This window comes from Fragaria vesca, linkage group LG3, assembly GCF_000184155.1.
Source record: "Fragaria vesca subsp. vesca linkage group LG3, FraVesHawaii_1.0, whole genome shotgun sequence".
Classification (NCBI taxonomy): domain Eukaryota; kingdom Viridiplantae; phylum Streptophyta; class Magnoliopsida; order Rosales; family Rosaceae; genus Fragaria; species Fragaria vesca.
In genome coordinates, this window is record NC_020493.1 from 11,514,369 (window position 1) to 11,542,340 (window position 27,972).

General features: G+C 39.5%; 3 protein-coding genes across 3 annotated transcripts; 1 reads left to right on the top strand and 2 right to left on the bottom strand.

Annotated features, from left to right (window-relative positions):
* Window positions 1-111: 111 nt before the first annotated feature.
* LOC101304265 lies at window positions 112-27,951 on the bottom strand. Its single transcript, XM_004295647.1, has 25 exons — window positions 26,694-27,951; window positions 26,107-26,241; window positions 25,780-25,940; window positions 25,483-25,693; window positions 25,146-25,383; window positions 24,920-25,070; window positions 24,480-24,783; window positions 22,163-22,485; window positions 20,749-21,795; window positions 20,511-20,526; window positions 13,573-13,734; window positions 12,658-12,792; window positions 12,076-12,234; window positions 11,685-11,962; window positions 11,523-11,582; window positions 11,327-11,428; window positions 4,524-4,610; window positions 2,825-3,404; window positions 1,994-2,755; window positions 1,740-1,874; window positions 1,381-1,538; window positions 1,093-1,303; window positions 756-993; window positions 499-649; window positions 112-411 (listed from the first exon to the last, which is right to left on the bottom strand). The coding sequence occupies exons 1-25, from the start codon at window positions 27,949-27,951 to the stop codon at window positions 112-114; spliced, it is 7,362 nt and encodes a 2,453-aa protein (XP_004295695.1).
* LOC101307763 (stromal cell-derived factor 2-like protein-like) lies at window positions 13,428-14,364 on the top strand. Its single transcript, XM_004294170.1, has 2 exons — window positions 13,428-13,696; window positions 13,777-14,364. Exons 1-2 carry the CDS (start codon window positions 13,463-13,465, stop codon window positions 13,978-13,980), a joined length of 438 nt encoding a protein of 145 aa, XP_004294218.1. The 5' UTR covers window positions 13,428-13,462; the 3' UTR covers window positions 13,981-14,364.
* Window positions 17,280-19,290, bottom strand: LOC101307468 (DEAD-box ATP-dependent RNA helicase 35-like). Its single transcript, XM_004294169.1, has one exon. The coding sequence runs from the start codon at window positions 19,059-19,061 to the stop codon at window positions 17,280-17,282; it is 1,782 nt and encodes a 593-aa protein (XP_004294217.1). The 5' UTR covers window positions 19,062-19,290.
* Window positions 27,952-27,972: the final 21 nt, after the last annotated feature.

Here is a 27,972-nt window from a genome sequence, read left to right on the forward strand (position 1 = left end):
TATAAGCCTAGCTACAAGGTTCAAGTCAAGCTGCCAAGAGCACTTTTACACAATAAGAATCTTTGATTTTGATGTCATTGCGGTGCATTAACAAGCTCGAATAATGATGATCTACCGCGCCTCTAGCAATGTAGTGCTGAAGTTGTTTGGTGAACACCGGTCGCATGACCTTGATGATGATTCTGGTAGAGTCCGTTCAGTGTAAAAACCAGGCTGCTTTGGCACAGGCAGCATAACATCACTGCCCAACATTAGAACCACGGAGGACATGCTTGGTCTATCTTCAGGTACTTGTTGCACACATAACAGACCCACATGGAGACATCTTAACACTTCGGATATGGTTTGTGGATCACAAAATGTCTTGTCGATGAGTTCCAACGGTATATTTTGAGTCCATAGTGTCCATGCCTAAAGCAAATTCAACATGTGTTAGTAGGATGGATACATAAAGCAGCAATGTTACATGTCAAGAATAAAATCTTCAACAAAACATACATGTCCAAGAAGATTAAAATCATGATCTGGATGACAAAATCCCCTGTTTTTCTCTTTACTCAATAACTCAATCACTACAACTCCAAAGCTAAATACATCTGATTTCATCGAGAAAATTCCATCTACTGCATATTCAGGCGCCATATAACCGCTGCAACATAAAATGTGAGTGAGAATTGAGAAAGAATTTTAAACACAGCACAAGGTATGATCTAAAATACATAATATGTCTTAGCAACTACCTAACTAGTACTTACTATGTTCCAGCCACTTTATTCGTTTTGGCTTGACTTTGATCAAAGCTAAATGTTTTAGCTAGACCAAAGTCTGAAATCTTTGGGTTCATGTCTTTATCAAGCAAGACATTGCTTGGTTTCAGATCTCTGTGGACAATCCTTAATCTTGAGTCTTGGTGAAGATAAAGAAGGCCTCGAGCTGTTCCTTCAATAATGTTGTAGCAGGTAGGCCAGTCGAGTGATTTTTGTCTTTCCTGGTCTGAAGAAGTTTAGGCACATGTTAAAAAGCTACATGCTGGATTGAATCCTAGAGGATGATATGACTGTAAATCCATGTTGATTATGGAGAGGATCATACCAAATATAAAGAAGTCCAAACTTCTGTTGGACATGTATTCGTATATCAACATTTTTTCCTGATCATGAATGCAGCAACCCAAAAGCTTTACAAGATTCCGGTGCTGGAGTTTGGCTATCAGTATAACTTCATTTTTGAACTCCCTCACACCTTGTCCGGAATCCTTGGAACGCCTCTTTACAGCTATTTCTTCCCCTCCTTTTAATGTACCCTATTGATCATTATACATTAAAGTCATGAAATTTGTCATAGTAGCAGCACATTTCAATTTGCATATAGTTACATTACCTTGTAAACAGGTCCAAAACCACCTTCTCCCAGTTTGTTGTCGATTGAAAAGTTATCAGTGGCATCAGCTATAGTGGTCAGGTCAAAGAGTGGTAACTCCATGTCTTCCCTTTCTTCTTCAAAGTAATCCCTTCTGCAATCCAGCAATCTTCTGACATCTGAATAGTCAATTTCTTCGTCATTAACATATGTAGATGTACACATTTGCAATATCAAAATATAAAACTACTCATGTATTTAGACTAGCTTTAATGCACTATTTAGCAGTACAAGAACTATTATGCAAAGTTTTGAGCCAGAATCTAGCAGCCATGTATTTGAAAATTGAAACAATCAGTGTCCATCTGTGAGAAGTATACCTTGATTGCTCAGTTTCTTTTTTCGTTTATACAAAAGGCATCCAAGTATTAGCATTCCCATCACAAGAAGAGCAGAGCTGATTACAATTGCAGCTTGCCTTTTCTTGTTGGTTTTGCTCTTCTTCCCAATAGCATCTGAAAGAACAAAACAAAATAAAAAACACAAATAAAGATCATTCGCTTTAACACAAAATCTTATGAGATGCTATCCACAATCATTGAATAAAAGAAATCACAGAAAATTTAAAAGCTACCTAAGTCTGAAGCAGCAATTCGTATATAGAGGTCTTGAGAACCAGAGGTGAACTCTCTTATGTCAGTGAGGTTTCCAAACCAAAGTAAGCAGCCGCTCCCCCCTTCCCTGACATCTAAATTAGCATATGCCGTACATGAGCAATTTTTCAAACACAGTCCCTTGCATTCCTTGAGGCTGATGCTCTTGTCATACCAGGAAGAAGATGTGTCTGGCAGTTTAAAGTTACTGTACTTTGAGAAGCCATCTGTAGAGTTGCAAGCTAATGTAGTCTTTCGAACACATCCATCGGACCAACCTGTTGAGTTCCAGTTTTCTGGAGATGCAGGTACAAATCCTTTCAAGCATGCACACATGGGAGCAGCATTAACATTACAAATAGTATTGGCACCACAAAAGGCATAATTTTCACACTGATCTACTTGGCTTGCGAAGAAAACATCCCAACTATGTGTGTAGTCTATCCATATTAACCACTGTGTGGTGCCAGATGGATTTAATACATATCTAGAAAACGTCGAGCGGTTGAGGAGTGTGTACTCATAATAGACTTCTGTCTCATTCGATGTAAATATAAACTCAGCTATTGGATTTGGCCTCCTCGGGTATCCAGTTAACTGAAGACCGTTCCATGATCCTCCTCTAGTCAGTATCTTAGCTCCACTAAATTCAAAAAGTTGAGGTAAACCACGAGTATCCATCCGTAGTGAAAACTCTCCTTGAGCAGGATCTTCTGTGTTCCTCCAAGACGAGAGATACATATCTAAACCATTAACTAAGTTCCAGCCAAGTTTCATATCTTGTAGTTGTGTATCACATGGATAATCAAAACTCTGCCAAAGAAAATTATCAGGACTAGTATCATTTCTGTCTTTCACAACAAGATTTCCCGAATCCAAGAGTTGTGATACTGGATTATTTGTGGTTCTTGATGAATTGGATGACCATATGGTGCTGTTTGAGCTATTCAGAAGCACTAGAATTCCTTGATCAGTGAGCTTTAAGACTCCTGAAGAATCACTTATTGGTGTTTCTCTGTTGGCTACCCATACAACTATGTCGGTAGAAAAAGTGTACCAAATTCCCAAGTATTGGCCTTTTGACTTGGCAAAGAATCCCAATTCAAAGCTTCCATCAGCTGAAACTAGAGTTTCACCATCTCTAACATACCGACTTGGAGTGATTGTGTCTAGTGCAGTTGTACATGAGGTTTGTAGGAAGGAGAAAACAAAAGAGCATACAAAAAGGGTTCTAAAGGCTTGCATTTTCTGACCAGAATGTATATTTCTTACTGAAAGAAAGTGATGCATAATATATGCAGAGAAGTTGAAACAAGTAAAAATGGAAAAGCTAAAGCTTGCTCCATGCATACCTGGAGATGTATTTGTAGTATTCTTCAGAATTTCATAGTAATGGAACAATTATAGAGGAGTCTGTCAAAGCTGGGATTTATCAATTTTCTCAAATGCAGAAGCTGCTTCTACTATATAATCCAAACCATGGATAGTCAAATCAAGAAAGTAATATGCACTATGTTTAGTCTGTGATTCACATTCTGGTTATCAGTTGACAACAATTGATATGCTTTTATATGTATGTCTGTCTTTTTCTTTCCAGGAATATGAAGTTTTATCTTCTTAGTAAAGTTTCTTGATTGACACGATAATTTGTTGTAAAAAAACAACTTTAGTCAAAATTCAGATAGAAGCTCATAAACTAATATATAGTCATGTTATTCACAAGGATAGACTCTGATGAAAATGACAGTCGATATATAAAATCAACTAACAAAGACTTGCCTCCCACGAGCTCCCAGCAGTCATGATTCATGAAGCTTCACTTCTGTTTCAGATACCCCGACGCGCTTCGACCTGAAAGAACCGGATGAAGATCGTGTCAAAAACTTCACAAGGCTAAGCAGAACATAACGTATACCAGAAGCAAGCGAAAAAAAAAAAAAAAGGAATTTCCTTGAGCAACGAAAGCATCTGAAACATTGTTTTGTTAGAGAAGAGATTCAGAAATTGTTACATGCCAGAGCAATATAGAACTCTAATACCATGTGCCAAAGCACAAGCTGCACAACTGTGTGTGGATGGCTCAAGCCATAAGTTACAATTTCAGCTACAGTAAAACCATCACAGGTCAAGCTCAACTGGATTCAACTTTGTTAAACATACGAAAAAAAATACCTACCAAGAATAAAATAGAAGAAGATGTCATCATTGTCACAATACTGCTTGACAAAGATGATCAAAAATACAAAACAAATTCACACAGCCCATGACTTCGATTCTCCATTCACATTCAAGAAAACAGAACTGATATTTAGCCATATGATTTCGAAGCACAGTTTGAGCATTTTTACATGCGTTTGTGGTAGAAGTCCTTTATGATACCATGACATTGTCAACAAAAAAAAAAAAATTGACATGTATTGACGGTTCTGTCCTTGACAAAACCTCTAAAACCTCAAACTTTCTCCCACAAATTTTGAGAAACAAATGTTAACAGCAAACATCCCAACTCACCTGAGTCTCAGGTTCCTGAAGATTCACTGCAACTCCGGCGATTTGCAACGTGCCCGCCACGTATTCAACCAAATTCCTGAACCAGACCTGCGCGCATGGACCCTGCTAATATCAGCCCACACGCGACATGGGTTCGTCAGGGAAGCTATAAACCTCTACGCTTCACTCAGAGCTCGCAACATTGCTCCTGACAATCTTCTACTTGTCTCTGTTGCCAAGGCCTGTGCGGTTCTGGGTGATCTCCGAAACGCCACTGAGCTTCACAATGAAGCGATTCGGTTCGGGTTTGGTTTGGATGTTTCTTTGGGCAATGCCATGGTTGATATGTTTGGGAAATGCAAGTTTGTTGATGGGGCGAGGCGGGTTTTCGATGCAATGCCGGTGAAGGATGTCATTTCTTGGACATCAATATGTTCTTGTTATGTTCGCTGTGGTCTGCCGAGGCAGGGCTTAGTTGCATTTAGAGAGATGGGATTGAGTGGAGTGAGACCCAATGCGGTGACGGTGTCGACTGTCCTGCCTGCTTGCTCTGAGTTGAGGGATTTGAATTCAGGGAGGGAGATTCATGGATATGTGGTGAAACATGGAATGGAAGGGAATGTATTTGTTAGCAGTGCACTTGTGAAGGTGTATGCTAGTTCCGTGAGTATCAAGCAAGCGCAGAAGGTGTTTGATCAAATGTCACAACGAGATGTTGTGTCTTGGAATGTGCTTTTAACAGCGTATTTTGATAATAGGGAATGGGAGAAGGGTATGGCTCTGTTTAGTAGGATGAGAAGTGAAGGTGTTAGATTGGATGGTGCGTTGTGGAACGCTGTGATTGGTGGGTGCTTGACTAATGGCGAAACTGAGCAGGCGCTGAAAATGCTTGGGATGATGCAAGAGTCGGGGTTTAAGCCGAATCAGATAACAGTTACTAGTTTGTTGCCGGCTTGCAAAGATTTGGAGAGCCTGAGGGCAGGCAAAGAGGTTCATAGCTACATTTTTAGGAACTGTTTGATGAATGACTTGGCAAGCACAACAGCTTTGGTTTTCATGTACGCAAAATGTGGGGAGTTGGAACTGTCAAGGAGGGTGTTCAGTTTGATGCCGGAAAAGGACACGGTTGCTTGGAATACAATGATCATCGGAAACTCAATGCATGGGAATGGAGGAGAAGCATTGTTGCTATACAGAAACATGTTAGAGTCCGGGGTGAAGCCCAATTCTGTTACATACACTGGTGTTTTGTGTGGTTGTAGTCATTCGCGGCTGGTTGATGAAGGCATCAAGGTTTTTGAGTCAATGAGGGATCACTTAGTAGAACCTGATGCAGATCATTATTCGTGTTTGGTTGATATACTTAGCCGTGCTGGTCGACTAGAAGAGGCCTATCAGTTTATACAGAGAATGCCTATGGAACCAACTGCAAGTGCTTGGGGAGCATTGCTTGGTGCCTGTAGAGTGCACAAAAATGTGGAGTTGGCAAAAATAGCAGCAAACAGGCTGTTTGAGATTGAACCAGATAACCCTGGTAACTATGTATTGTTGTCCAACATTTTTGTAACTGCCCAAAAATGGGAAGAAGCTTCAGAAACTAGGAAGCTGATGAGGGACAGAGGAGTCGCAAAAACACCAGGTTGTTCTTGGGTTCAGTTGAGAAATAGAGTCTACACTTTTGTTGCTGGTGATAGGAGTAATGAACATAGTGAAAAGATATACAAGTTTTTAAAGGAAATGGGTGAGAAGATGAGATTGGCAGGGTTTGTGCCAAACACGGATTTTGTTCTGCAAGATGTGGATCAAGAAGAGAAAGTGGGGACTCTTTGCAACCATAGTGAGAAGCTGGCTGTTGCTTTTGCAATGCTCAACTTGAATGGGGAGTCAACAATTCGGGTATTTAAGAATTTGAGGATATGTGGGGATTGCCATAATGCCATCAAATACATGGGAAAGATAGTTGGTGTGAGGATTATAGTTAGAGATTCATTGAGGTTTCACCATTTCAATGATGGAGATTGTTCCTGTGGAGATTTCTGGTGATTTCCAGGATTATGTCAATGTCAATGAATGTGGTTACATTATGCAAGATCAGTGTCATCCAGAATTTAAAGCACTGGAATCCTTAGATGGATTCAGACTAATCATCGTTGATTTACGCATGTTTGCCAATGACATAAGTAATAACCAAATTGGATTGTTACTATGTTTGACTAGTAGACCAAATAGGCAAATACCATGAAACCAGAACTTCGATGCAGCAAAATCTGGGGGAAAATGCAACATAAAGATTCTCATCAAATGGTTTGTAAGGTTGTCGCGGCTGTTCAGATTTGGTGGATTGATAGATAGTACACACCATTTTCCATACAAATTCCCTGGTTCCATCACATTTTCCATTTATAGTTTCTTACAAACAATGCACAACTTATTGTTCAAGTTTCTGGGATTTCCTATGTTCTTTTACCAAGCTAATGTGGACTTGGAAGTATTGGACTGGAAGAACCCAGCGCTCAAACTCATTTACGTATAGATTCTTAGCATAGGTAAAACTCATTCTATCGATAATCGATACTTCATAAAAAAATAAAAAAAACAATTCCTTCGGAATATGATATTTTCATGACATTCGATAGTTTAGTCAAGAAAAAACTTGTATTCACACATTGCCTCAATTTTATTTTATTTTTTGATCGGGCAAATTTCTTTTGTTGTGATTTTTCACCTAAAGACTTCCTATTTTGGCAGCATTCATCTTTTTTTTTTTGACAGGTAAAGTCATACGGTAATTTTATTGATATTCAAGCTAGAATGGCATGAATACATGTATTCCCTTGCCAAACATTTGGGCAAATTAAGGACGTGGCATGTTAGCACCATTCATTACAAAGATTCCGTTCATTTATTTCTAACAGAAAAGCAAGAAATACAAGACACACAAATACTTAGGTTCCTAACAAAAGGAATTACTGGAAATAATAGGTAAAAACTATTAAAACTTTGGAGGCCCAAATGAAAAAGTCCACACAAGGCCCATCAGGCATGGCCTGCCCTAAAGTCCACCTCCACCTCCGCCTCGTCGATCGATCTCCACCTCCATACCGCCGACCAGCCTCACACAGCGCCACATCAAGATCCCACCTCCGCTCCGAGATCATCACAACCTAAACCATGATGATCCAATCCCTGCGTCACTGGCACAAGAAGAAGCTACAAACCCCGCCGATTGCAATCCGCTCCAAACTCTCCATCAAGCATCAGCGAAACAGAGGCCTTCGTCGACCGGCGATCCTCCACCTCCCATCGACTGGCAATCCTCCACCTCCCAAAGATATCGACCAAAACCTTGAAGCCAAAACCTAACCTGACAAAAACCTTGACCAAAACAATCGTAAGGGCCATTTCAATCAGCAAAATTGATCCCGTCTGGAAGCATAGCACATGACGCCGGCAAAGCCAAGGCCAGCCGAGCAGTCAAGGCCGCTCCTAGACGATCGCGAGAGATTGGACTCCGCCACCGCTGCCGGGTTTTAGGGTTTTTTCTTCTCGGATAGAATTGTATTATCATTTTTGCAGCATTCATTGAAAAAGAGAATCAGAAAATAAGTAAATTAAAATCACTCAAAAAATAAAATAAAATGATTTGGGTTGACTCCAAAGAGCAAGTAAAAAGTCACTTTCGCTTACAGAGAGAGGATCAAATTCAAATTCCCAACTTTGGTCCTCGATCACTATAGAGACTTGACCTGATTGTAGAGTGTAGAGTATTCTAGTGTAGAGATAGTGAATCTGTCTCGTCAACCTCAAGCTCAAGCTGATTGAAATGGTAGTACGCGGTGCGTGCTTGCATTTCCTCATGTTTCAACTATGTAATTGGGTATAGCTTGCCTTGCACGCCAATTGCTTGATGTTTTGCCTCACAAAGAAGATTAGCTTGCATTTTCGGTTTTATATTAAGTGGACTATTAGTAACTATTTTTTTAATTTTAGGGAAATGGATGACTCCATTGAGCTTATAGCCCATCCATTGGCAAAAGCCAAACTACCAATTAGGCGAACCCCGGCCTGCCTGGTCAAGTAGGAGACAAGCTCCGATAGAAAAGCTCCAAAAGTCATTATTCGACAAAAATAAAATGCAAACTACAACTAGGAAATCAAAATACTAAGCCAAATACGTAGAATGAAACTCATTCCACTACTACGCAACCTTGGAGAAAAACTATTATCTTGTCAAGCTTAACGCCGAAGACCCAGTGGTAGATGTACGTTGCCGCTTCCCAAAATAGTGAAAATTTTCGATCTAAGGCTTGATAAAATTGATAAGGGTACGTAGCCCACACAACAAACCTACCAAAACCCAACTAAATACCCAAACCAGGCCAAATATAGGAGAGAGAATGAACCAGGCCCAAATGCCCAGCCATTCCCCACTCCTGCGTCCCAAACCAGAAAAAGCCGGAACCCTAGCCAGGGTGCCGGAAGTGCAGCAAACACCACCTTAGTTTGGTGGCCTTCCCATCCGGGCAGCCATGGTGGCTATCCCAACCCCAAAACTTGTCCAAAAAAACGGTGTCGCCGCTTAGCCTATGAGACATAGACGTAAGCCTTCAGAGATCTTACACAAGGACCACGACCGATGTCAAGACACCTATTGCGGACCCAAAACCACAGCCAAACCTGTGCCTCCTTCGATACTGTCGGAATATCAAAGCTGCCTCCTTCGATTAGCAAAAAGAACCTAATTCGCCTCCACACCGGACAATACCTTGCCCGCTTGAGAAGATGGCCGCCTTTTAATGTTTAAGGACATGAACTAAAGCCCAAGTAGCGTCACCGCCCAACTTTAGATCCAAGTTTGTCACCCACCACAACTGAAATTGCGGTTCACAAAGACCACATAAAGGAGAACCAGGTGGCTCCGTCCTTCCGCTTTGAGAAGCGACGCCAAACGACGTCCGCAGTGGCTAGGAGCATAGCAAAAGTGCAACTGTCGCTTTGCTCTCAAAACCCTTAGAGGTTTCAGTTTTTTTAGCTAGCTATATATTTTAGTGCACTCTGTTAATAACTGTTCATACTTGCGCACATACGAGTCATAAAATTTTCCCCATCTATTTTTGGAAATCAATTGTCTGGTTTGAAATTTTGTAACAATTTCATGTGCAAAACCGGACTAAACTAGTCTTAATTATATAGGTTATAGTGACTATCGATTGACTTTGCCTTTGCTTTAAATGTAAGATCATGATAATCAAAACAAATATGAGGATTCTGATTTTATTTGGGTACCTTACTATAACAAACCATGAAAACATTTTTTGGGTACACAGCTTACTATTATTTTTTATTTTTTAACAATGGGGTTTTACTAGTTATCTTGTAAAACATATTTCTACATATAATAAACAAAATGTGTACTAAGACATAAATAGACAAATAATAATAACAATAAAATAAAAAAGACAATAGCAAGTCGCTGCAATCTATAAAAGGCTTAGTTAATTCAACGAATACCCAAAAGCGCAAAAAGAAGTAGAGCATGCAAAGCAGAGCAACAGAAGAGCAGCAGACCACACCGAGTAATCAAGAATGGCACCGAAGAACCCACCGGAGAAACCACCTAAGAACGGCGCACCAGTCACTGAAGAGAAACTTCGTCAACTTCGTGATGCAGCTAAGAAGCTGGCGGCCCTCATTGAAGCAACATTGCTAAAGTGTTTGTCAAAGAAGTTAGAGGTCCGAGAATGAGCCTACTGGACAAGACAAGAGAGGACACACATGAGAACCTAACAATGGAGGCCTCACAGGGTAACCCAAAGGAGAACCGACCGGAAAACCCAATGGAGAACCGAATTTTAGAATGCGTTGAAACAAGGGTAAGGCTTTCTTCTCTTCTTGCAACAACCATGTTCTTGAAAGGGACCCACATTTGTGCCTCCACCGATTTTCTTTCCTCTATCACAATAACCACTCTACATCCTACAATCAGCCTCGAAACTATGCTCACTAGATTATTGAAACGATGATGGAAACCAATCAGAGACTCAAAAATAAGTACAAGTTCGAAGGATTTCTTGAGAGGGAAATGGGGGTAACAGTTGTCCTGCTTGATATTCATAAGGAGCTAAAGATCTTTGTCCGGCTGGAAAATGTGTTGAGGGTTCTAGACTTTACTATTGCTACTGAAAGTGCAATTGAAAGTTTGAAACAGAAAAAAGAGGAATTGGCAAAGTTGGAGCGGCGCAAGTTGAGATCTTGGATGTCGTTGGTGTGCCAAGGAAAAGTCAGGAAGATTCGGACTGGGCTAGAAAAGAAGACATGGAGGTTTCTGCTCAAATCTTGGAGAAGTGGAAGGAAGGCCTCGATGGTATTAAAAAGAATATTAAAAAAACTGTTCAAGTTAACGAAGAGAAGAGAACCAATTTGTACAGTTAATTGGATTAAGTAGATGCCAAAGACCGATCAATTCTAGACGCATCTCTAGATTGCATTGGAGAAAGCTGTGAATTTGGGGTGTTCAGTCTCTGTGCTTCTAAAACACTTGTTGGTCTCATTACCGGAGAGCAAAGAACGTGAAATGGTGATTAAGCAGCTAAAAGTTGTACTGAAAAACCTTGCGAAGATGAAAGAAACATTTCAGCTAAGATCATGGAGTTGGGAATTTTCAATTTCAAAAGTCAGAGCATGACAGGTGGTACTGGTGTTGACAAAGCGGCTAATCATGGAACCATTTATTAGTTCAAGATGCTCTTGATTAGAGTGAATATGATCTACATACATCCCATTTCCTTCCGGGGTCGTTCAACAGTTCATCAGAATTTTGTTACCTTTCTGAGTCTTTGAACAGTAATGTCAAGCAGATAAACATACGGATGCGTTGAAGCAGAAGATGAGTATGTCTTTGGAGAACTGGAAGGTGGAGCTTGCAGCTATGCGAAAGTCATGGAATATCAGTGCCGAAGACATAGACATATCACTAAAAAGATGAAGTTGAAGATGAAAATGTCTATGGTATATCAGTACCTTCCAATTCTCCATACACATATTCATCTTCAGCTTCAACACATCCACATGTTTATCGCTCTGCTTAACATAGTTGTCCAAAGACTCATACAAAGTAAGGAAATTTTGGTGAACTGTTGAACGGCCCTAGAAGGAAATGGGATGTCTGAAGATCAGATTTACTCTGATCAATAGCATCTTGAACTGATAAATGGTTCCATAATCAGCTGCTTCTACAACACCAGTACCACCTGTCATGCTCTGACTTTTCAAATAAAAAAATCCCAACTCTATGAACTTCTTAGCCGAAATGTTTCTTTCATCTCCGGCAAGGTTTTTCAGTACAGCTTTTAGTTGCTTAATCACCATTTCACGTTCTTTGCTCTCCGGTAATGAGACCAACAAGTGTTTTAGAAGCACAGAGCTGAACACCCCAAATTCACAGCTTTCTCCAATGCAATCTAGAGATGCATCCAGCATTGATCGGTCTTTGGCATCTCCTTAATCCAATTGTACAAATTGGTTCTCTTCTCATCGTTAACTTGAACAGTTTTTTTAACATTCTTTTTAATACCATCGAGGCCTTCCTTCCACTTCTCCAAGATTTGAGCAAAAACCTCCATGTCTTCTTTTCCAGCCCAGAGAGCAACAAAGTCCGAATCTTCCTGACCTTTCCTTGGCACACGAACGACATCCAAGATCTCAACTTGCTGCTCCAACTTTGCCAATTCCTCTTTTTTTTTGTTTCAAACTTTCAATTGCACTTTCAATAGTAAAGTCTAGAACTCTCAGCACATTTTCCAACTGGACAAAGATCTTTAGCTCCTTCTGAATATCAGGCAAGATAGCTTTTACCCCATTTCCTTCTCAAGAAATCCTTCGAACTTGTACTTATTTTTGGGTCTCTGATTGGTTTCCATCATTGTTTCAATAATCTAGTGAAGTTTTGAGAAGTCGGAAAGCATAGTTTCGAGGATGATTGTAGGATGTAGAGTGGTTATTGTGATAGAGCAAAGAAAATCGATGGAGGCACAAATGGGGGTCCCTTTCAAGAACATGGTTCTTGCAAGAAGAAAAGAGAGCCTTACCCCTGTTTCAACTCATTCTCGAATTCGGTTCTCCATTGGGTTTTCCGGTCGATTCTCCTTTGGGTTACCTTTTGAGGCCTCCATTGTTGGGTTGTCATGTGTGTCCTCCCTTGTCTTCTCCGGTAGGCTCATTCTTAGACCTCTGACTTCTTGCGAGAAGCACCTTAGCAATGTTGCTTCGATGAGGGCCTCCAGCTTTTTGGCTAAAAGAAAATGAGCTCAACTCCAATAGCTCATCTATTCTATTATATAAAATTAAATATGTTTTTCTATATAATTTAATAAATCTGTATAAATTTTATATTATTATTCAAATCATGTTGATTGTGCTATTGTGTTGACCATTTTCTGTTAAGCTCTCTAATAGTTTGTAAAAGATGTTCCTGTCAGCTATGGCTAGCTATCAAAGTTTGTTAGTTTGTTAGAGTTGCTATTATTTTCTCAGTTGTATGTATAGTGACTTGAGTCCATTTTCCTCTGTAACGAAACTTTTGAGAATCAAAGCAAGGGTTTGATCTTTTCTCAGTTTCTCTCTTTCAATTTCTTTGCTTTCATTCTAAATCCCTAGGCTCATCTCTGATGCCATGGCTATCAAATCAAACCCCAAATTTCATGTTAAATGTTTTAACTTTTTGATTTTTTATTTTTGTTTAGAGAAAATAGACAATTTTATTAAGAAAAAATGTCCTAATGCTCAAATATTTGAAAACTAAACCTCATTCTAATTAAAATCTTATCTTTGTGCTCATTTCAATTATTCTTGAAAAAAAGACTATAATACCCTGTGTAACTCCACCACACAAATATTATCTCTTTCTCCTTTAATTTTTCCCGATCTGGTTTTCCTCTCTCTCTCTCTCTTCCCTTCCAATCATGAGTGCCACTGCCACCGCCACTGCCACCGCTCTGCACTCACCGGGTCAGGGAAGAATCACTATTCCCAGCCGGGCTTCGAAGCCTCAGTTTCCCTTTTGGCAACAGACCTGGTTCATAGCCTTGCTCTTCGCCATGGCCGTCGGCTTTCTCTGCCTTGCTGTCTTCCTCTTCCTCGGCCTCGATCTCGATACAGGCTACGGCGCCACCACCCCCACCGCTGAGGGCGTCGAGGTTTGTTTCTCTTCCCGCTCGTAATTTATGATCTGAATCTGATTATCGGAGATTGATAAATGTATACCGGCATTGAGCAGATCACATACGACAGTGTGCTGAAGCTTATGCACGAGAGGACCAAGTTTCGGCTGCACTCCCACGACATGTCGTATGGCTCTGGCAGTGGCCAGCAGTCTGTCACTGCGTTTCCAAATGTCGACGATGCTAACAGCTACTGGGTACGGTATTCGCTACAGTTTGTTCAATTTACGTATCATGCTTTTCGATTGGTCAATAAGTGATTATTGGGTAATTACTGGGTTTCAGTAACTGAAAACTAAGTGATTACTGAGTGTCAGTAACTGAAAACTAAGTGATTACTAGGTGTCAGTAACTAGTTATTGGGTGTCAATAATTTATCAATAACTGGTTACTTAGGTTAGTAACTGGTTATTATGGGTCATTAACTGGTCAGTAACTGGTTATTGGGGGTCAGTAACTGGTTACAGGGGAAAATCCGGTGACCGGAATCCGGCGGTCGGGGAAATTCCGGTGACCAGAGTCCGGCAGTCTGGAAAATTCCGGTGACCGGAGTCTGACGGCCGGTGACCGAAGTCCGAGGTTCCGGCCAAGTCTTTTCATGTTGAAGAAGTGGGGGCAAAATAGTCTTAAATAATATGATTTGTTAAGACTTTAGTAAATATTTGTGCATTTGGGCATAAAAATGGTTACCTTATATTGGAATGGGCTAATGCAAAAGATTATCATTGGAATGGGAAATAAAGGGTTTGAATTAGTACTAAATATACATTTTTCCTTTTATTAACTTGTTCACGATTAGAAGACGCTTACATCAATTAATTTGCCTACTTACGACCAAAAAGTCTAGTTGGCAACAAGCAATAATAAAGTGATAGGTAACTCTCATTACAAATGCGCTCAGTTAAGCCTATCACATCTAACTTACAACTATTCCTATCTAAATTTCATGTAGCGGTCATACCCGTCGCATGCGGACCTCAATTGGTGTACAACAAAGTAGAACCAAAATTTAAACAAAAATAGTCTTCCATCAGATGTCTAGGTAGGGAACAAGGAAAATAACCTCCTTGCCCTTAATGTTAGGGCTCGCCAACCCCTATCAAACATTGAAATGGGTGGAAAACCCCTAGAATCCCTGAAGGGCAAGAAAGGGTTAAGGCCCAAATGACAAGCTCTAACCCATCTGGAAGCCCAAACAACTTCAAAAAATGGGCCCAACCTAAGCCCGACAGAAGATGATCCGTGATCTGATCTGCCTCCACCACTACCTGCCTCCATAACCGCCATGCTGTAAGCAAACCCACAGCCACGCCAAGCCTCCACAAAGCGTTGCGGATCTTCTCGGCCACACCACACCAAAAGTCTACCAAAGTTCTAAAAAACGGTCTGGGCGGCCGCCTAGGCGGCACCTTGACGCTCGCCGACGGTAGCCCATTCTGATTTCAAGGTAGTCGTCCATATTAGTCGACTGGCAGAAAATCGGGCGGTTAGGCGGGCTCTGGGCAGCTCGGCGACTAGATTTTGTTATGGAATTTGACACAATCTGTATGATTTTTCTGGACGAGTGAAACAGAAGATGATAATTGTTCGATGAGATGATGAGAGAGACTAGAGATGCAAAAGTGGCCTGGTAGTTTTTATCGAGGTAGCAGTATTTTTGTTGACCACCAACAGTATTGGCCTAAAAGGTTTGATCAAAGTCAGACCACTAATCCACTATAGCTCATTATTATTTGTTTTTCTAAGGACAAGGTCTAGGATATAGTTCATTAGGTGATTAAAAATTATTTAACATTATATTAAATGACTATTTAAATAAGTAATTGCTTGTTATAATAATTATAAGATTATTTATATAATTATTTATTATTAAAAAATAAAATAAATACAAAAATACAAATTCGATTAATCCCCGATTAATCTTTTGGGCGTTGTTCGCCCAACTAGCGTCCAGCGTTTTTTAGAACCTTGGAGTCTACCATGCACGCACAGTCCGCGACCCAAAACAACCATGCCACCGACAAGAAGATGAAAGCCTATGCTGACCCCCGCCACCGCAACTCTCAAACAGCAAGGACGAGCATCCCAAAAACCTGCACAAACCAGCAGATCTCGAATATCTCCGTCTATCCTCGAGCCGAACCACATACAAGAGACTAAAACAGCATAAGGAATTCTCGTCCGGCAGCGAAACTCAATGAGATTAGACCTTGAGGCTAGCCAAGATGAGGCTGCCGCCGGACGAGAGGGAGTTCGTGGGTTTGTTGGGGTTCGCAAGGGTTTTTGTTTTTTAGGTAAACGATGTGTTTTTAAATCTCTATGACTTTTTTTCTTCTTATTTTGAGGAGAGAGAATGATATTTTAAAGGCAAGTAATAAATTTTAGAGATTTCTACAATAATATACAAATTTTGAGAATTCTATAGATATGGATGATCTTTTTCTCTCTCTTCTCACTTTTTTGTATTATAGAGATCATTTACATGAGCTGTTAGAGCCAAAAAAAAAAGAAGGATTAATTTCAGTTTACCCCCCTGAGGTTTGGGGTTGATATCGTTTCACCCCCCGTACTTTTAATTTTGAAAATTTACCCCCTAAAGTTTCCAATTTTCATAAATCAAGCCCAATTGCTAAAATTCCGTCCAATTTGGAGGTTAAATGCTAGCATGAAATCTTAGAAAAAAGGGTCCTAAAAGGCGATTTATTTTGTGTTATGACTATTTTAGCACTTTTAGTGAGTTATGAAGTTAAAATTAACGTCTGAATTAGATGGAATTTAGCAATTGGGCATGATTTATGAAAATTTAAAACTTTAGGGGGTAAATTTTCAAAATTAAAAGTAGGGGGGTGAAACGATGTCAATCCCAAACCTCAGGGGGGGGGGGTAAACTGAAATTAATCCTTAAAAAAAAATGTTTTTCCTCTACAATAGAGATAGTTTTAGTTTTACATGAGCTGCTGAATATGCCCTAAAAGAACATAGGAAATCCTAGAAACCTGACCAACAAGTTGTGTGTTGTTTGTAAGAAAAATGGCAAATGTGATGCAGCTAGGGAATTTGTGTGGAAAATGGTGTCTCACATTTTCATGTCACAACAAAAGTTTCATGTCATTCTGAAATTAGTATCTCACATTTTAGTTAACATTGACTACAACCACTTATTTTAGCTGCACTTCAGATTTTTCACAAATGTAAATTATTCCGGTTTTGACAGCACTTTTTCTCTGTTCAAGTTCAAGTTACATAAATTCCTCAAGTAAAACATATACACTTGAGAGGTTTCACAATTTTGGGAAGTAGACAAAGTTAGACTGAGAGTCCCATCAAAATTCACATGTCAGCCAAGTTTCAAAACAGAACAAAGACGAACACTAAAAGCTTAGTTGAATTTGCTTCGACATTAATCACATTGGCTTTTATATCAGTGGAATCAACTTCTTGCCGGATGCCGCACAACTTTAAAAAAGCAATACCAACACCACAAACATATAACCAAAACAACAACAAATTTCATAAGTAACTTCAAATATATATTACAGTATGTGGAGGCTCTACAACATCATATTTCCCCTACGTAACCACCAGAACCATATAAATCCCTCCTAGAGCTGACAATTCTTTTATGCTGCTCTAGTTTTGAACAATCACCGACTCGATGACCAGGCCCGCCACAATAAGCACAGCCTTCAACCTCATCACTTGTATGTTCCATTGGATCATCCAGCTCAGCCAACATGGGTGGAATTCGCTGCTTGGCCTCTTGCAATAGGTGCTTCAAATCTAGGAGTGTCGTCTCACTTTGGTTCTTGTTTATAAACGTTGTTGCAATTCCAACCTTGCCACATCTTCCTGTTCTTCCAATCCGGTGAACATAGTTTTCGATTTCTGCAGGCATGTCATAATTAATGACATGTTGAATATCAGGAAAATCCAAACCTTTTGAAGCAACATCAGTTGCCACTAAGACATCTTTTTTCCCTGACTTGAAGGAAGAAATGGCATCCTCTCTCTCTTCATGATCCTTCCCTCCATGAACAGCCACTGCCTGCACTCCCTTCAACAGAAGATATTCATGAATCTCATCCACATCGGCTTTCTTTTCGCAGAATATTAGAACAGGAGGCGCAGTCTTTTGCAGACATTGAAGAAGGTAAAAAGCCTTGGCCTCTTGCTTCACATAATCAACCTCTTGAATCACATCAAGATTTGCTGCTCCAGCTCTTCCCACGTTGACAGTCACAGGCTTAACCAAAGCCTTTGTAGCAAAGTTCTGAATTTTAATAGGCATGGTGGCTGAAAATAGAAGCGTTTGACGTTGAGCTTTAAAATGGTCGAAAACTTCTCTTATGTCATCCTCAAAGCCTAAGTCTAACAATCTATCAGCCTCATCTAAAGTTAGATATCTGCAGTTATCAAGCTTCATTATTTTGCTTTTCAGCATATCCTTTAACCTTCCCGGAGTTGCGACAACTATATGAACACCTTTCCTCACAATGTCCTGCTGTGACTTCTTATCCACTCCACCAATGCACAGCAAAGGCCTTATCTTTGGTCTTCCGTCCTCTTCCATAGCATTCACAAACTCTTGTACCAATTCGAAAGTCTGCCTTGCTAGCTCTTTCGATGGGCATATAACCAACCCGAAAGGTCCTTCTCCTGGAGCAATTGGCATCAGAATCTCCTCCTGCAATGCCATCATAACCATTGGCAACACGAAAACCAATGTCTTGCCGGAACCTGTAAATGCTATTCCAATCATATCCCTCCCGGACAAAACCACAGGAAGACCTTGAACCTGAATGGGGGTCGGTTTCACAATCCCTTTGGCTTTCAAAACCTTCAAAATCCGCTCCGGAAATCTCATGTCCTTGAAACTCCTAATTGGAGGAGGAATGTGTTCCCCATCAACTTTGATGTGCCATTGCTTGCGGATCACGTCACATTGCTTTGCAGTTCTCATTCTAATCTTTAATGGGGGCTTCCAACCTGTTGGCAAAGGGTCTGTGTAAGTTATTCCCTTTGCCAATTCATGAACTGACATTAGTGATTTGCGATCGGGGAGCTGCTCAATCATCTGCTTTTCTTGTTGCAGCAGCTGCTCTTTTGGAGTAATCTCCGGAGCATCACGCTTCAACTGTGACGCTGTTACAAGGAGGCTAGGTAGATTCGTCCTATTTTCTTTGGATTCCTCCACTTTAGAGTCAACCTGCTCAGAGCTGCTTCTTCTCTTCCTCTTAAGAATCTTCTGCTTTGCAATCGCTCTCTGCTTCTCAAGAAGCCTCTGCGCTGCAATCGCTCTCCGCTTTGCCACAGGTACATACAAGTCGCTTTCTTCTTCCATTGATAAACCACGTGGAGGAGTACGTGTTGAAGGAAAAATTGTAACAAAGAGAACTGAGAAATATTATTATTGAACAGGGGCACCCTTATATAGAGGAGGATTATGATTATACAAATATGACAATAATAATAGGATATAATAGTAAGGAATCATAAACCATCCTTCTAAAGGAATCCTAATACAATTGAGAAATATGGGTGAATAAGGAATTCTGAACCATCCTTGTAAACAAATCCTAATCCATTTTAGCTTTTCTTAGTGCTTTCTCTTCCCTGCATACATGCACTGTCTTTAGTAAAACCGACCATGGAAGTCTTACTATTTTCTTGAACAATGACGAAGGTATTCCACTTATTCATTCATCTGAGACCACTTAGCAAACCGATGGCTTCTGCCTATTATGTTGAATACCTAGGCTAGGCCTCCAAGTAAAAGGTAGGTTAAAATAAAAAATTTAACCATATCCATAAAGACAAATAGACAACTTTGGTTCTGGGTTAAAAACCACAATACATATAGGGTTCGGCTGCTATACACATTTGTATGACATATATCAAGCCGTGAGCCGTCCGATCGTTTAGCAATTCAAAATTCAAGACTATCGGACGACTCACTGCTTGATATATGCTATACACATATGTATAGTAGAAAAGTTCATATATATGAACTCAGAAAATGTTAAATATCAAGATCCTCTTAGCTACTTTAAAACCACATTCTGTGAAGTTTGGCCACTTTCAACCCTCTCCAAAATCAATCAGCATAATGAATGTACGGGATCATTGAAGGTGACCACCATCAGGAAACTGATAATGTAAATGCCTATCTTACACCAGAAGCATAATGACATACAGTAAAATGAACAGATATTCAGCTCTGGACAATCACAATATCATGAATTCATCTACATACACCAGTAGAGACAAAAAAAATCCATGTATTCTACAACTTTGATTTGAGTATTATGCACTACAAATATAAACATCAGCTATGAGCTAGCAACAATAAGTATGCCAGAGCTTGACACACTTATGGTTGCTAGCTGAAGCTCAAATGCTCGATACCACATCATCATCATTTGATAGAGATACTACAAAAAGAAAAAGCGCAAGGCTTATAGCTGAGTTTATACTTCTAAACTTCATGATCACTGCTGTTGCAAGCTGAAGCTACAAAGCACTCAGTCCCAAGATAAGGATCCTTCTACAAAATAGTACCGGCTATCATTGAGAGCAAAAAGCTTAATGACGCAATCCACTTAGAGAAATGGGAATCAGAATTACAGAATGCCTAGAAGCACAGCCCCAAGCAACTAGTAAAACCGCCCATCTTTTCCATTGAGCTCGGTAATCTCACTGTTCTGTAACTCAGAAGTGGATCCCTGAAAGAACATTGTCACATTCCAGGCATATAAGACACAAAAATATACGAAAATTGATGGTAACTCACAGATGAAGTATGAAACCTACTCATAGAACAAAGAATACCAACAATAACCAGCATTTGGCACACACAATGACATGCCACAAGGAAGTAATCAGCAGAATGCAGTAACAGAAAGCATATACAGTGATATGTGCATACATGAAAGTGATGAAACACCAAAAGGTAGAAGCCACAGTCCATAACTAATAAGAAAAATAACTAAGAGAATGATTATATTGCATCTTTCATCGGTAATAGATACCTTCATGCAATCATCTGTCATTGGTGATTCATGGCTGTCCAAAAAGCCTATAGCATCTATTCTCGGATAATGATGTAGACTGCCAAAACAAGGTATGTTTGTCTGAGAGTCATCGGTAATATGATGCAATTTGATTTTCCGCTTTGCCTCAAGTATCACTATCGTCATTGGATACAGATGATAGCATAATGGCTTCATGACCGCTTCATTATGGACCACTGTTCTTAACTTCTCAAACTTCTGTTCTTTTGTAAGCTTCCACAGCTCTGACCACTTCTTTTCTCCCCAATCTTCATATTCATAAATGCAAATCAACAGAGTTTCTGCTGCATCTTCAGAAGTTAATTCCCGAACAACTCCAAAAGTCATGTGGTTGTCATTCTGCAAGGCTTTTGGAAGTTCAATCGTATCAAAAGTCTCTTTCGAAAGATCAAAGCTTACCAAGGAGTCTTTAGATGTATCACGCCAATATATTCTAGGCTCTATGGAACAACCAGGCCCATCAAAGGAAATGTCCAACTCTGGAAAGGTTAGGTCTCTCCAAGTACCCCTCTTCTGTGAAAAGATAGCAGCATGAATCAACTCCATTGAGTAAACCTTGATGATTTTATAATCCTCATCAATTGTATCATAACCAAATCCATATTCTCCTATATCTTCAGTTTCTTCTTCTTCAATCTTCCAGCACTGTTTTGTAGAAACATCAATGACAAGGAGGATTTTGTGGTGCTTGTCACCTAAGCATACTCTACTCCGACAAGATCCTAAAATGATAACTGGAAAATTGAAGGATTTCAAATCATTGACTTGGAACTTTTCTACAAAGAAGTTGCCCTCAGCATTGAATCTAATTGCTGCAACATGACCCGGGTCTTCAAGGTTCGCAACGAAGATGCTTGAGACAAACCTTGATGCCGATTCTGATTTGGCCATCATGTTCCACTCTTTCGAGACTAGCTTCATTTCCGTGAGGTGTCTTAGGTTGAAGAATTTAAAAATCACCGGCATCACACAGCAGATTCTTTGAATTCCAAGTTGTTCATTCCCCTACAATAGGGTATTCAAAAAAGTATCAAAAAAGACAAATCTTCCTGAAGCTAATATCCGTTTATCACATTTGCAAGAACAGAATGCAAGACAAGTTATTTTCATGGATGCTGTGTTGTTCAATCACTTGAAGGGGTTTCTGCTAGGTCTTCATAATTCTCAGACACACTGAACAGTGACTAGTTCTACTGCACCAGGTATCTAGCTACATTATAATACAATATTTTTCCCACAAATCATGCAAACAAGAGTACTAAGTTATTAATTCTGACAAAATCATACAGTGTCAAACTGGATTATACAAAAGAAAAAGAAACATTGATGCATAAATGATTCAACAACAGAAGTTCTCAGAATCAGTACTCACATTACTGTCAGCACCTCCATTCTTCTTCAACTGTTGTTGGCAATCACAAAATTCATCATCGACAACGTTCTCCAAATCATTTTGGCTTCCACCAAATAAATCTTCATCATAATCAGCACTTGGGACAACCTTCTTCAACTCATTTTGGCTTCCACCAAAGAAATCTTCATCAGAATCAGCACACAGACAGTTGTCTTTACCCACAATGACATAGTTCTCAGAATCACTACCCACAGAAGTGACATCACTCATAAGGACATAGCTACTGTCAGAATCCGAATCCCCACCAGCCATGATTAAACTCCTCAGAAGTCTCCACTTATCTGAAATGAACAAATTGGTATCACATTTCACACTATAGCAAGCCAACTTAATTTCCCCAAATTCTATGCACTACAACATGATTCAACTTTCAACCTATCTCAGAAATTTTCTTCCAAATAAGGAAACTTTCTTCACTAAGCCATATATATTCACCACACACACACACACACACACACAAAATTAACAAAAAAAAATTAAAAGAAAAAAAAATAAAAACCTAATCTTCAACCATGATTACTTGGCACAAAAGAAACCCACCGCAATAAAGGAACAACCAAATCAAAACCCAACTAAATCACCAAAAAGAATATTCAATTTTACCTACAGAAAAGGAAAATGAACATTAACTTGAATTTTACATAAGTAAACAGGGGATTACCAAAAAGGGAAAATCATATAACTAACACAGAATTCCTAGATTGATTTCGAAATTCGAATTCACACCTCAAGACTTAATCTTTGACTTTGTGAGAAACAAAATTACAGAGCAAACAGAGGCGACTAAAAGTAAAAATGATCAAACGATTCTCGCCTAACAGAAACCCTAAAAGACTCGAAATTGAAGAATTGAAAACCTAAAGATTCGACAAAACCCCCAAATGTAAAGACCGTAAAGAACTCAGGTTTCCGGCGGAAAATGACACTAGGACTGAAACGAAAGGAAGGCCGGAGAAGCGTACCTCGGTATCGGCGGAGAGCGGCGGTCGGAAAATGGGAGAGAGAATCGGAAGAGAGAGAGAGAGAGCGGGAAGTGAAGAGGGAGAGAGCACTTGAAGTGTTAAGGTGGGTCGCAGCAGAGTCGTCTTCTGGTCAAACCAAGTAGCAATGTAGCATGTGGATTAATATATGTAGCATGTGGATTATGCTTCCCTAAATTTGTGGGAGAAAGTTTATTTTTATTTATTTTTTGATACATTATATTTTTTGAATATATTTTTTTTAGATTGAAATAGTTGCATATAAAAACAAAATGAGATAATTACAATTGATATAAGTACATCGAATTCACTATTGTGGTTAATCATCTACCCAAAAAGTAAAATACAGAAAACAAAAACTCGATTCTAACTAAATATGTGTTACATGATACCAGATGAGCATTATGTACATATAAGTAAATGAAGAGAATTAGCATTGCAAAAAAAAAAGGTACTCAGCTTCTTGTCTCAATGCACTTTCACCGACACAAGGATGCACAGATTAACCACGACTTGAATAGCAAACAGTGACATCAATCGAGCTTGAGTAGCCAACAGCAAAATGTGTACTCGATTATGTAATCACACAAAGGACACATCTTTGAAACTACGACCACGTCAAAAGCGGTAGCAAAAGAAAACCACTCCTTTGATCAGGTCATGTTTGGTTCATGGATCAAGCCATTGGGAAAGAAAAGTCATTACTTTCTATTGTTTGGAAACCAAAAGGAAAAGAGTGGAAAAAAGTGGAAAAGGAAAATGGTTCTCACATAAAATGAAAATTGGGTGGAAAATGGTTCTCTTCCTCCACCCCAAGGATTCATTTTCATTTCTCTTGTCAAAGGAAAATTCAAAGATTTCATTTTCTTTCTTTTACATTCCTCGAACCAAACTAGGCTTAAAGGGATCCGAACAGAGTCAACTGTACAACCGCAATATACTAACCGTTTAGTTGAAATAACACAAACAGTGGTGGTCTCGTTAAATCTTTGTTCAGAGTATCTTTTTTTTTTTTTGATACATTTTTGTGGGAGAACAGTTTTTGTGATTTACTAATTATGAACACTAAACACTAATGATTCATGATTTCAATTCGTCCATTGATTTGATCTTATTCGGTACCCAAACAATAATGAATTTGGTTGAAAATTTACCCATATAACTCCTTCTAAGTCAAGCTAACAAACACATTTTGTTCCACAACATGAAACTATATCAGTGTGCCATTCTGCTTCGATTGAATGATTAATTTCATATTGATTTGGTAACAAGCGGATGAACTCTAATCATCTAGCGAGCCTCTAGAAACATTGTGCTGCAATTATTTGTTGAATACAAGTCGCTGGTTGTTGATGTTGATTCGGTGACCGGCACAGTTCGTTCAGTGTAAAAACCAGGCTGCTTTGGTGAAGGCAACTGAACTTCACTGCCCAACATTAGAACCACAGATGACATGCTTGGTCTATCTTCAGGTACATGTTGCACACATAGCAAGCCCACATGAAGACACCTTATTAACACTACGGTTCTGTTGCAAGAATCACGTAACGTCACATCAACCAGTTCCAGAGGATTATTTTGAGTCCATAATGTCCATGCCTTGAAACAAATTGAAGCATATGTCAGTGAGGATGGATTGCATGTTTCTATGCTCCTATCAAATAAGAAAATGGACATTTTTCTATGGTAAGGGTGCTTATAGGATTGCATAATGGAAGTAAAATAATATACTCACATGTCCAAGAAGGTTAAGATGATGATCTGGATGACAAAACCCCCTGTTCTTTTTCCTGCTCAGTATCTCTAGCAGTACAACTCCAAAGCTAAATACATCAGATTTCATTGAGAAAGTCCCATCTACTGCATACTCAGGAGCCATATAACCACTATGAAACAAAATCGCAGTTAGAAAGAATTTCAGAAACAGAATTGTATAAGTTTACCATGTCTAGCAAACTTACTATGTTCCAACCACTCTTTTTGTACTGTCTTCACTTTGGTCACCCCCAAATGTTTTAGCCAGGCCGAAGTCTGATATCTTTGGGTTCATATCATTGTCCAGCAAGATATTGCTAGACTTGAAATCTCTATGAATGATTCTCAATCTAGAGTCTTGATGGAGATAAAGAAGCCCTCGAGCAATTCCCTCAATAATATGGAAGCACGTCGGCCAGTCAAGCAACTTCCGTCTTTCTTCGTCTGAACAAGTTATTAAGCATGTTTATTCCACATTGAATCGTTAGGAGTGAAAGATGGCACAACTGAAAAGGCATGTCTGAGTTTTAGAGAGATTCCTACCAAATATATAGAAGTCCAAGCTTCTGTTAGGCATGTATTCATATACTAGAATTTCTTCATCTTCTTGAATGCAACAACCAAGAAGCTTTACAAGATTGCGATGCTGAAGTTTGGCTATCAGTAGAACTTCATTTTTAAACTCTCTCAATCCCTGTCCAGAGTTCTTTGAGAGCCTCTTTACAGCAATTTCCTCTCCTCCATCCAAAGTTCCCTATATGGATAACCATTCAGAAAAGTCCATAAATGTTGATATCACAAAATAGCTCGTTTTGGTTGCCCTAACTTATGTTACCTTACCTTGTACACAGGTCCAAAACCACCCTCACCCAGCTTGTTGCTGCTTGAAAAATTGTTAGTGGCATTAGCAATAGTGGTCAAGTCAAATAGTGGTAACTCCAAGTCTTCCCTGCCTTCTCCATTGTAATCCTCCTTTCTGCAATCGAGCTTTCTTCTAGCTCCTGAAAGACTAAATCACTTCAGCACAAACTAATAGATGTAGACTTGGACTAATGAATTTAAATACTAACCACCTTATGTAAATGCATTTTTCAAAGTCAGAGTACTTGGATTTGGGATTTTGAATTGTTTGTTTTTAAACAATTAGAGCCAATGTAAGGAATTTACCTTGATTTCTGAGTTTTCTCTTCCGTTTATACAAAATGAACCCAACTATTAGCATTCCAACAAGAAAACCAGATAAGCCTATCAAAATTCCTGCTAGCTTTTTCTTGCTGAACTTGCTCTTTTTCACAATAGGATCTGAAATATCAAAACAAAATGTTCATGTCATTCTGAGAGGAGTATCTCACATTTCGGTTAACTGTGACTACAACACCTATTTCACCTGCACTTGCTACAGATTTTTCATAATGTAAATATTCCAATTTTGACAGCACTTTTTCTCAGTTCAAGTTCAAGTTACATAACTCCCTCAAAGTAAAACATAAAGACTTGAGAGGTTTCACAATTTTGGGAATTAGCCAAAGTTAGACTGAGATTCCTATCAAAATTCACATTTCAGCCAAGTTTCTAAACAGAACACTAGAAAAACACTAAAACACTAAAAGTTTAGTCAGTAATTTTCTGAAGAAAACAAAACACTAGAGTAGGCCATTTTCTATCTTGCTGGCCTGAAGCAGCCAGATAAAAGAGAGATCAGATATAAGTGTAAGAAGCTGATAGAGAGATCAGATAACAGTCCAAAAGCCTACCTAGGTCAGAAGCAGCCAGCCGTATATACAGGTCTTGAGAATCAGAGGTGAACTCTCTAATGTCATTGAGGTTCCCAAACCAAAGCAAGCAGCCACTTCCGCCTTCCCTGACATCTAAATTAGCATATGCAGAACATGAACAGTTTCCCGAACATATTCCCTGGCACTCCTTGAGGCTCATTCTCTTGTCATACCACGAAGAAGATGTGTCTGGCAGTTTAAAGTTGCTGTACTTTACAAAGCCATCTGTAGAGCTGCAAGCTAATGGAGTCTCACGAACACATCCCTCGGACCAATTCGTTGTGTTCCAATCATTTGGAGATTTTGGCACATACCCTTTCAAGCATGAACATACAGGAGTGTTACTGACATTACATCTAGCATTAGCGCCACAAAAGGCATAATTTTCACACTGATCTGCTTGAGTTGACAAGAACGGTTCCCAACTAGTTGAGTGATCTGTCCAGGTAAACCACTGTGCAATGCCATAAGGGTTCAATACATATCTCGCAAATGTTGACTTGTTGACGAGTGTGTACTCATAATAGACCTCATCCTTAGTCATCACAAATTCAAAAACCGCTACTGGATTTGGCCTTCCTTGATATCCAGTTAATTCAACACCGTTCCATGTCCCTGCCCTAGTCAGTGTCTTAGCTCCCTTCATGATAAAAATCTGGGGGAAACCATGAGTGTCCATTCGTAGTGAAAACTCTCCTTGAGCAGGATCTTCTGTGCTCCTCCAGGACGAAATATACCTATCTAAGCCAGTAACCAAATTCCAACCAAGCTTCATATCTGGCAGGCGTGTATCACAAGGATAATCAAAACTCTGCCACAAGAAGTTATCAGGGTTGGTTTCATTTCCATCTTTCACAACAAGATTTCCTGAATCCAAGAGTTGCGAGACTGGATTATTCCCTGCGGTTCTTGATGAATTGGATGACCATACAGTGCCATTTGAGCTATTGAGAAGGACTAAAACTCCCTGATCAGTTACCTTCAAAACTCCTGAAGAATCATCAAGTGGTATTTCTCTGTTGGCCACCCATACAACTGTCTCAGTAGAAAAAGTGTACCATATTCCCAAGTATCTTCCTTTCACTTTACCGGGACTAAAGAATCCCAGTTCATAGCTTCCACCTGCTGAAATCAGTGTTTGACCATCTTTAACAAATTGGTTTGGAGTAATGGAGTCTAGTGCATTTGAGGTTCTTAGGAAGGAAAACAAGAACAAGCACACAAAAAGAGTTTTCATGGTTTGCATAGATGTTCTGAT

Bases quoted from the DNA above. Each gene is read 5' to 3' on its own strand.
- LOC101307763 (XM_004294170.1), top strand. From the start codon at position 13,463: ATGAGTGCCACTGCCACCGCCACTGCCACCGCTCTGCACTCACCGGGT. The intron at 13,697-13,776 runs GTTTGTTTCTCT...GGCATTGAGCAG, and splicing joins CCACCGCTGAGGGCGTCGAG to ATCACATACGACAGTGTGCT.
- LOC101307468 (XM_004294169.1), bottom strand. From the start codon at position 19,061: ATGGAAGAAGAAAGCGACTTGTATGTACCTGTGGCAAAGCGGAGAGCG.
- LOC101304265 (XM_004295647.1), bottom strand. From the start codon at position 27,951: ATGAAAACTCTTTTTGTGTGCTTGTTCTTGTTTTCCTTCCTAAGAACC. The intron at 11,583-11,684 runs GTAAATCTGATC...TATGTTAAGCAG, and splicing joins TCAAGATGCTATTGATCAGA to AGCGATAAACATGTGGATGT. The intron at 2,756-2,824 runs GTTTTGATTATC...TTAATGGTTTAG, and splicing joins TGATAATTTTCTTTGGCAGA to ATATGTATCTCTCGTCTTGG.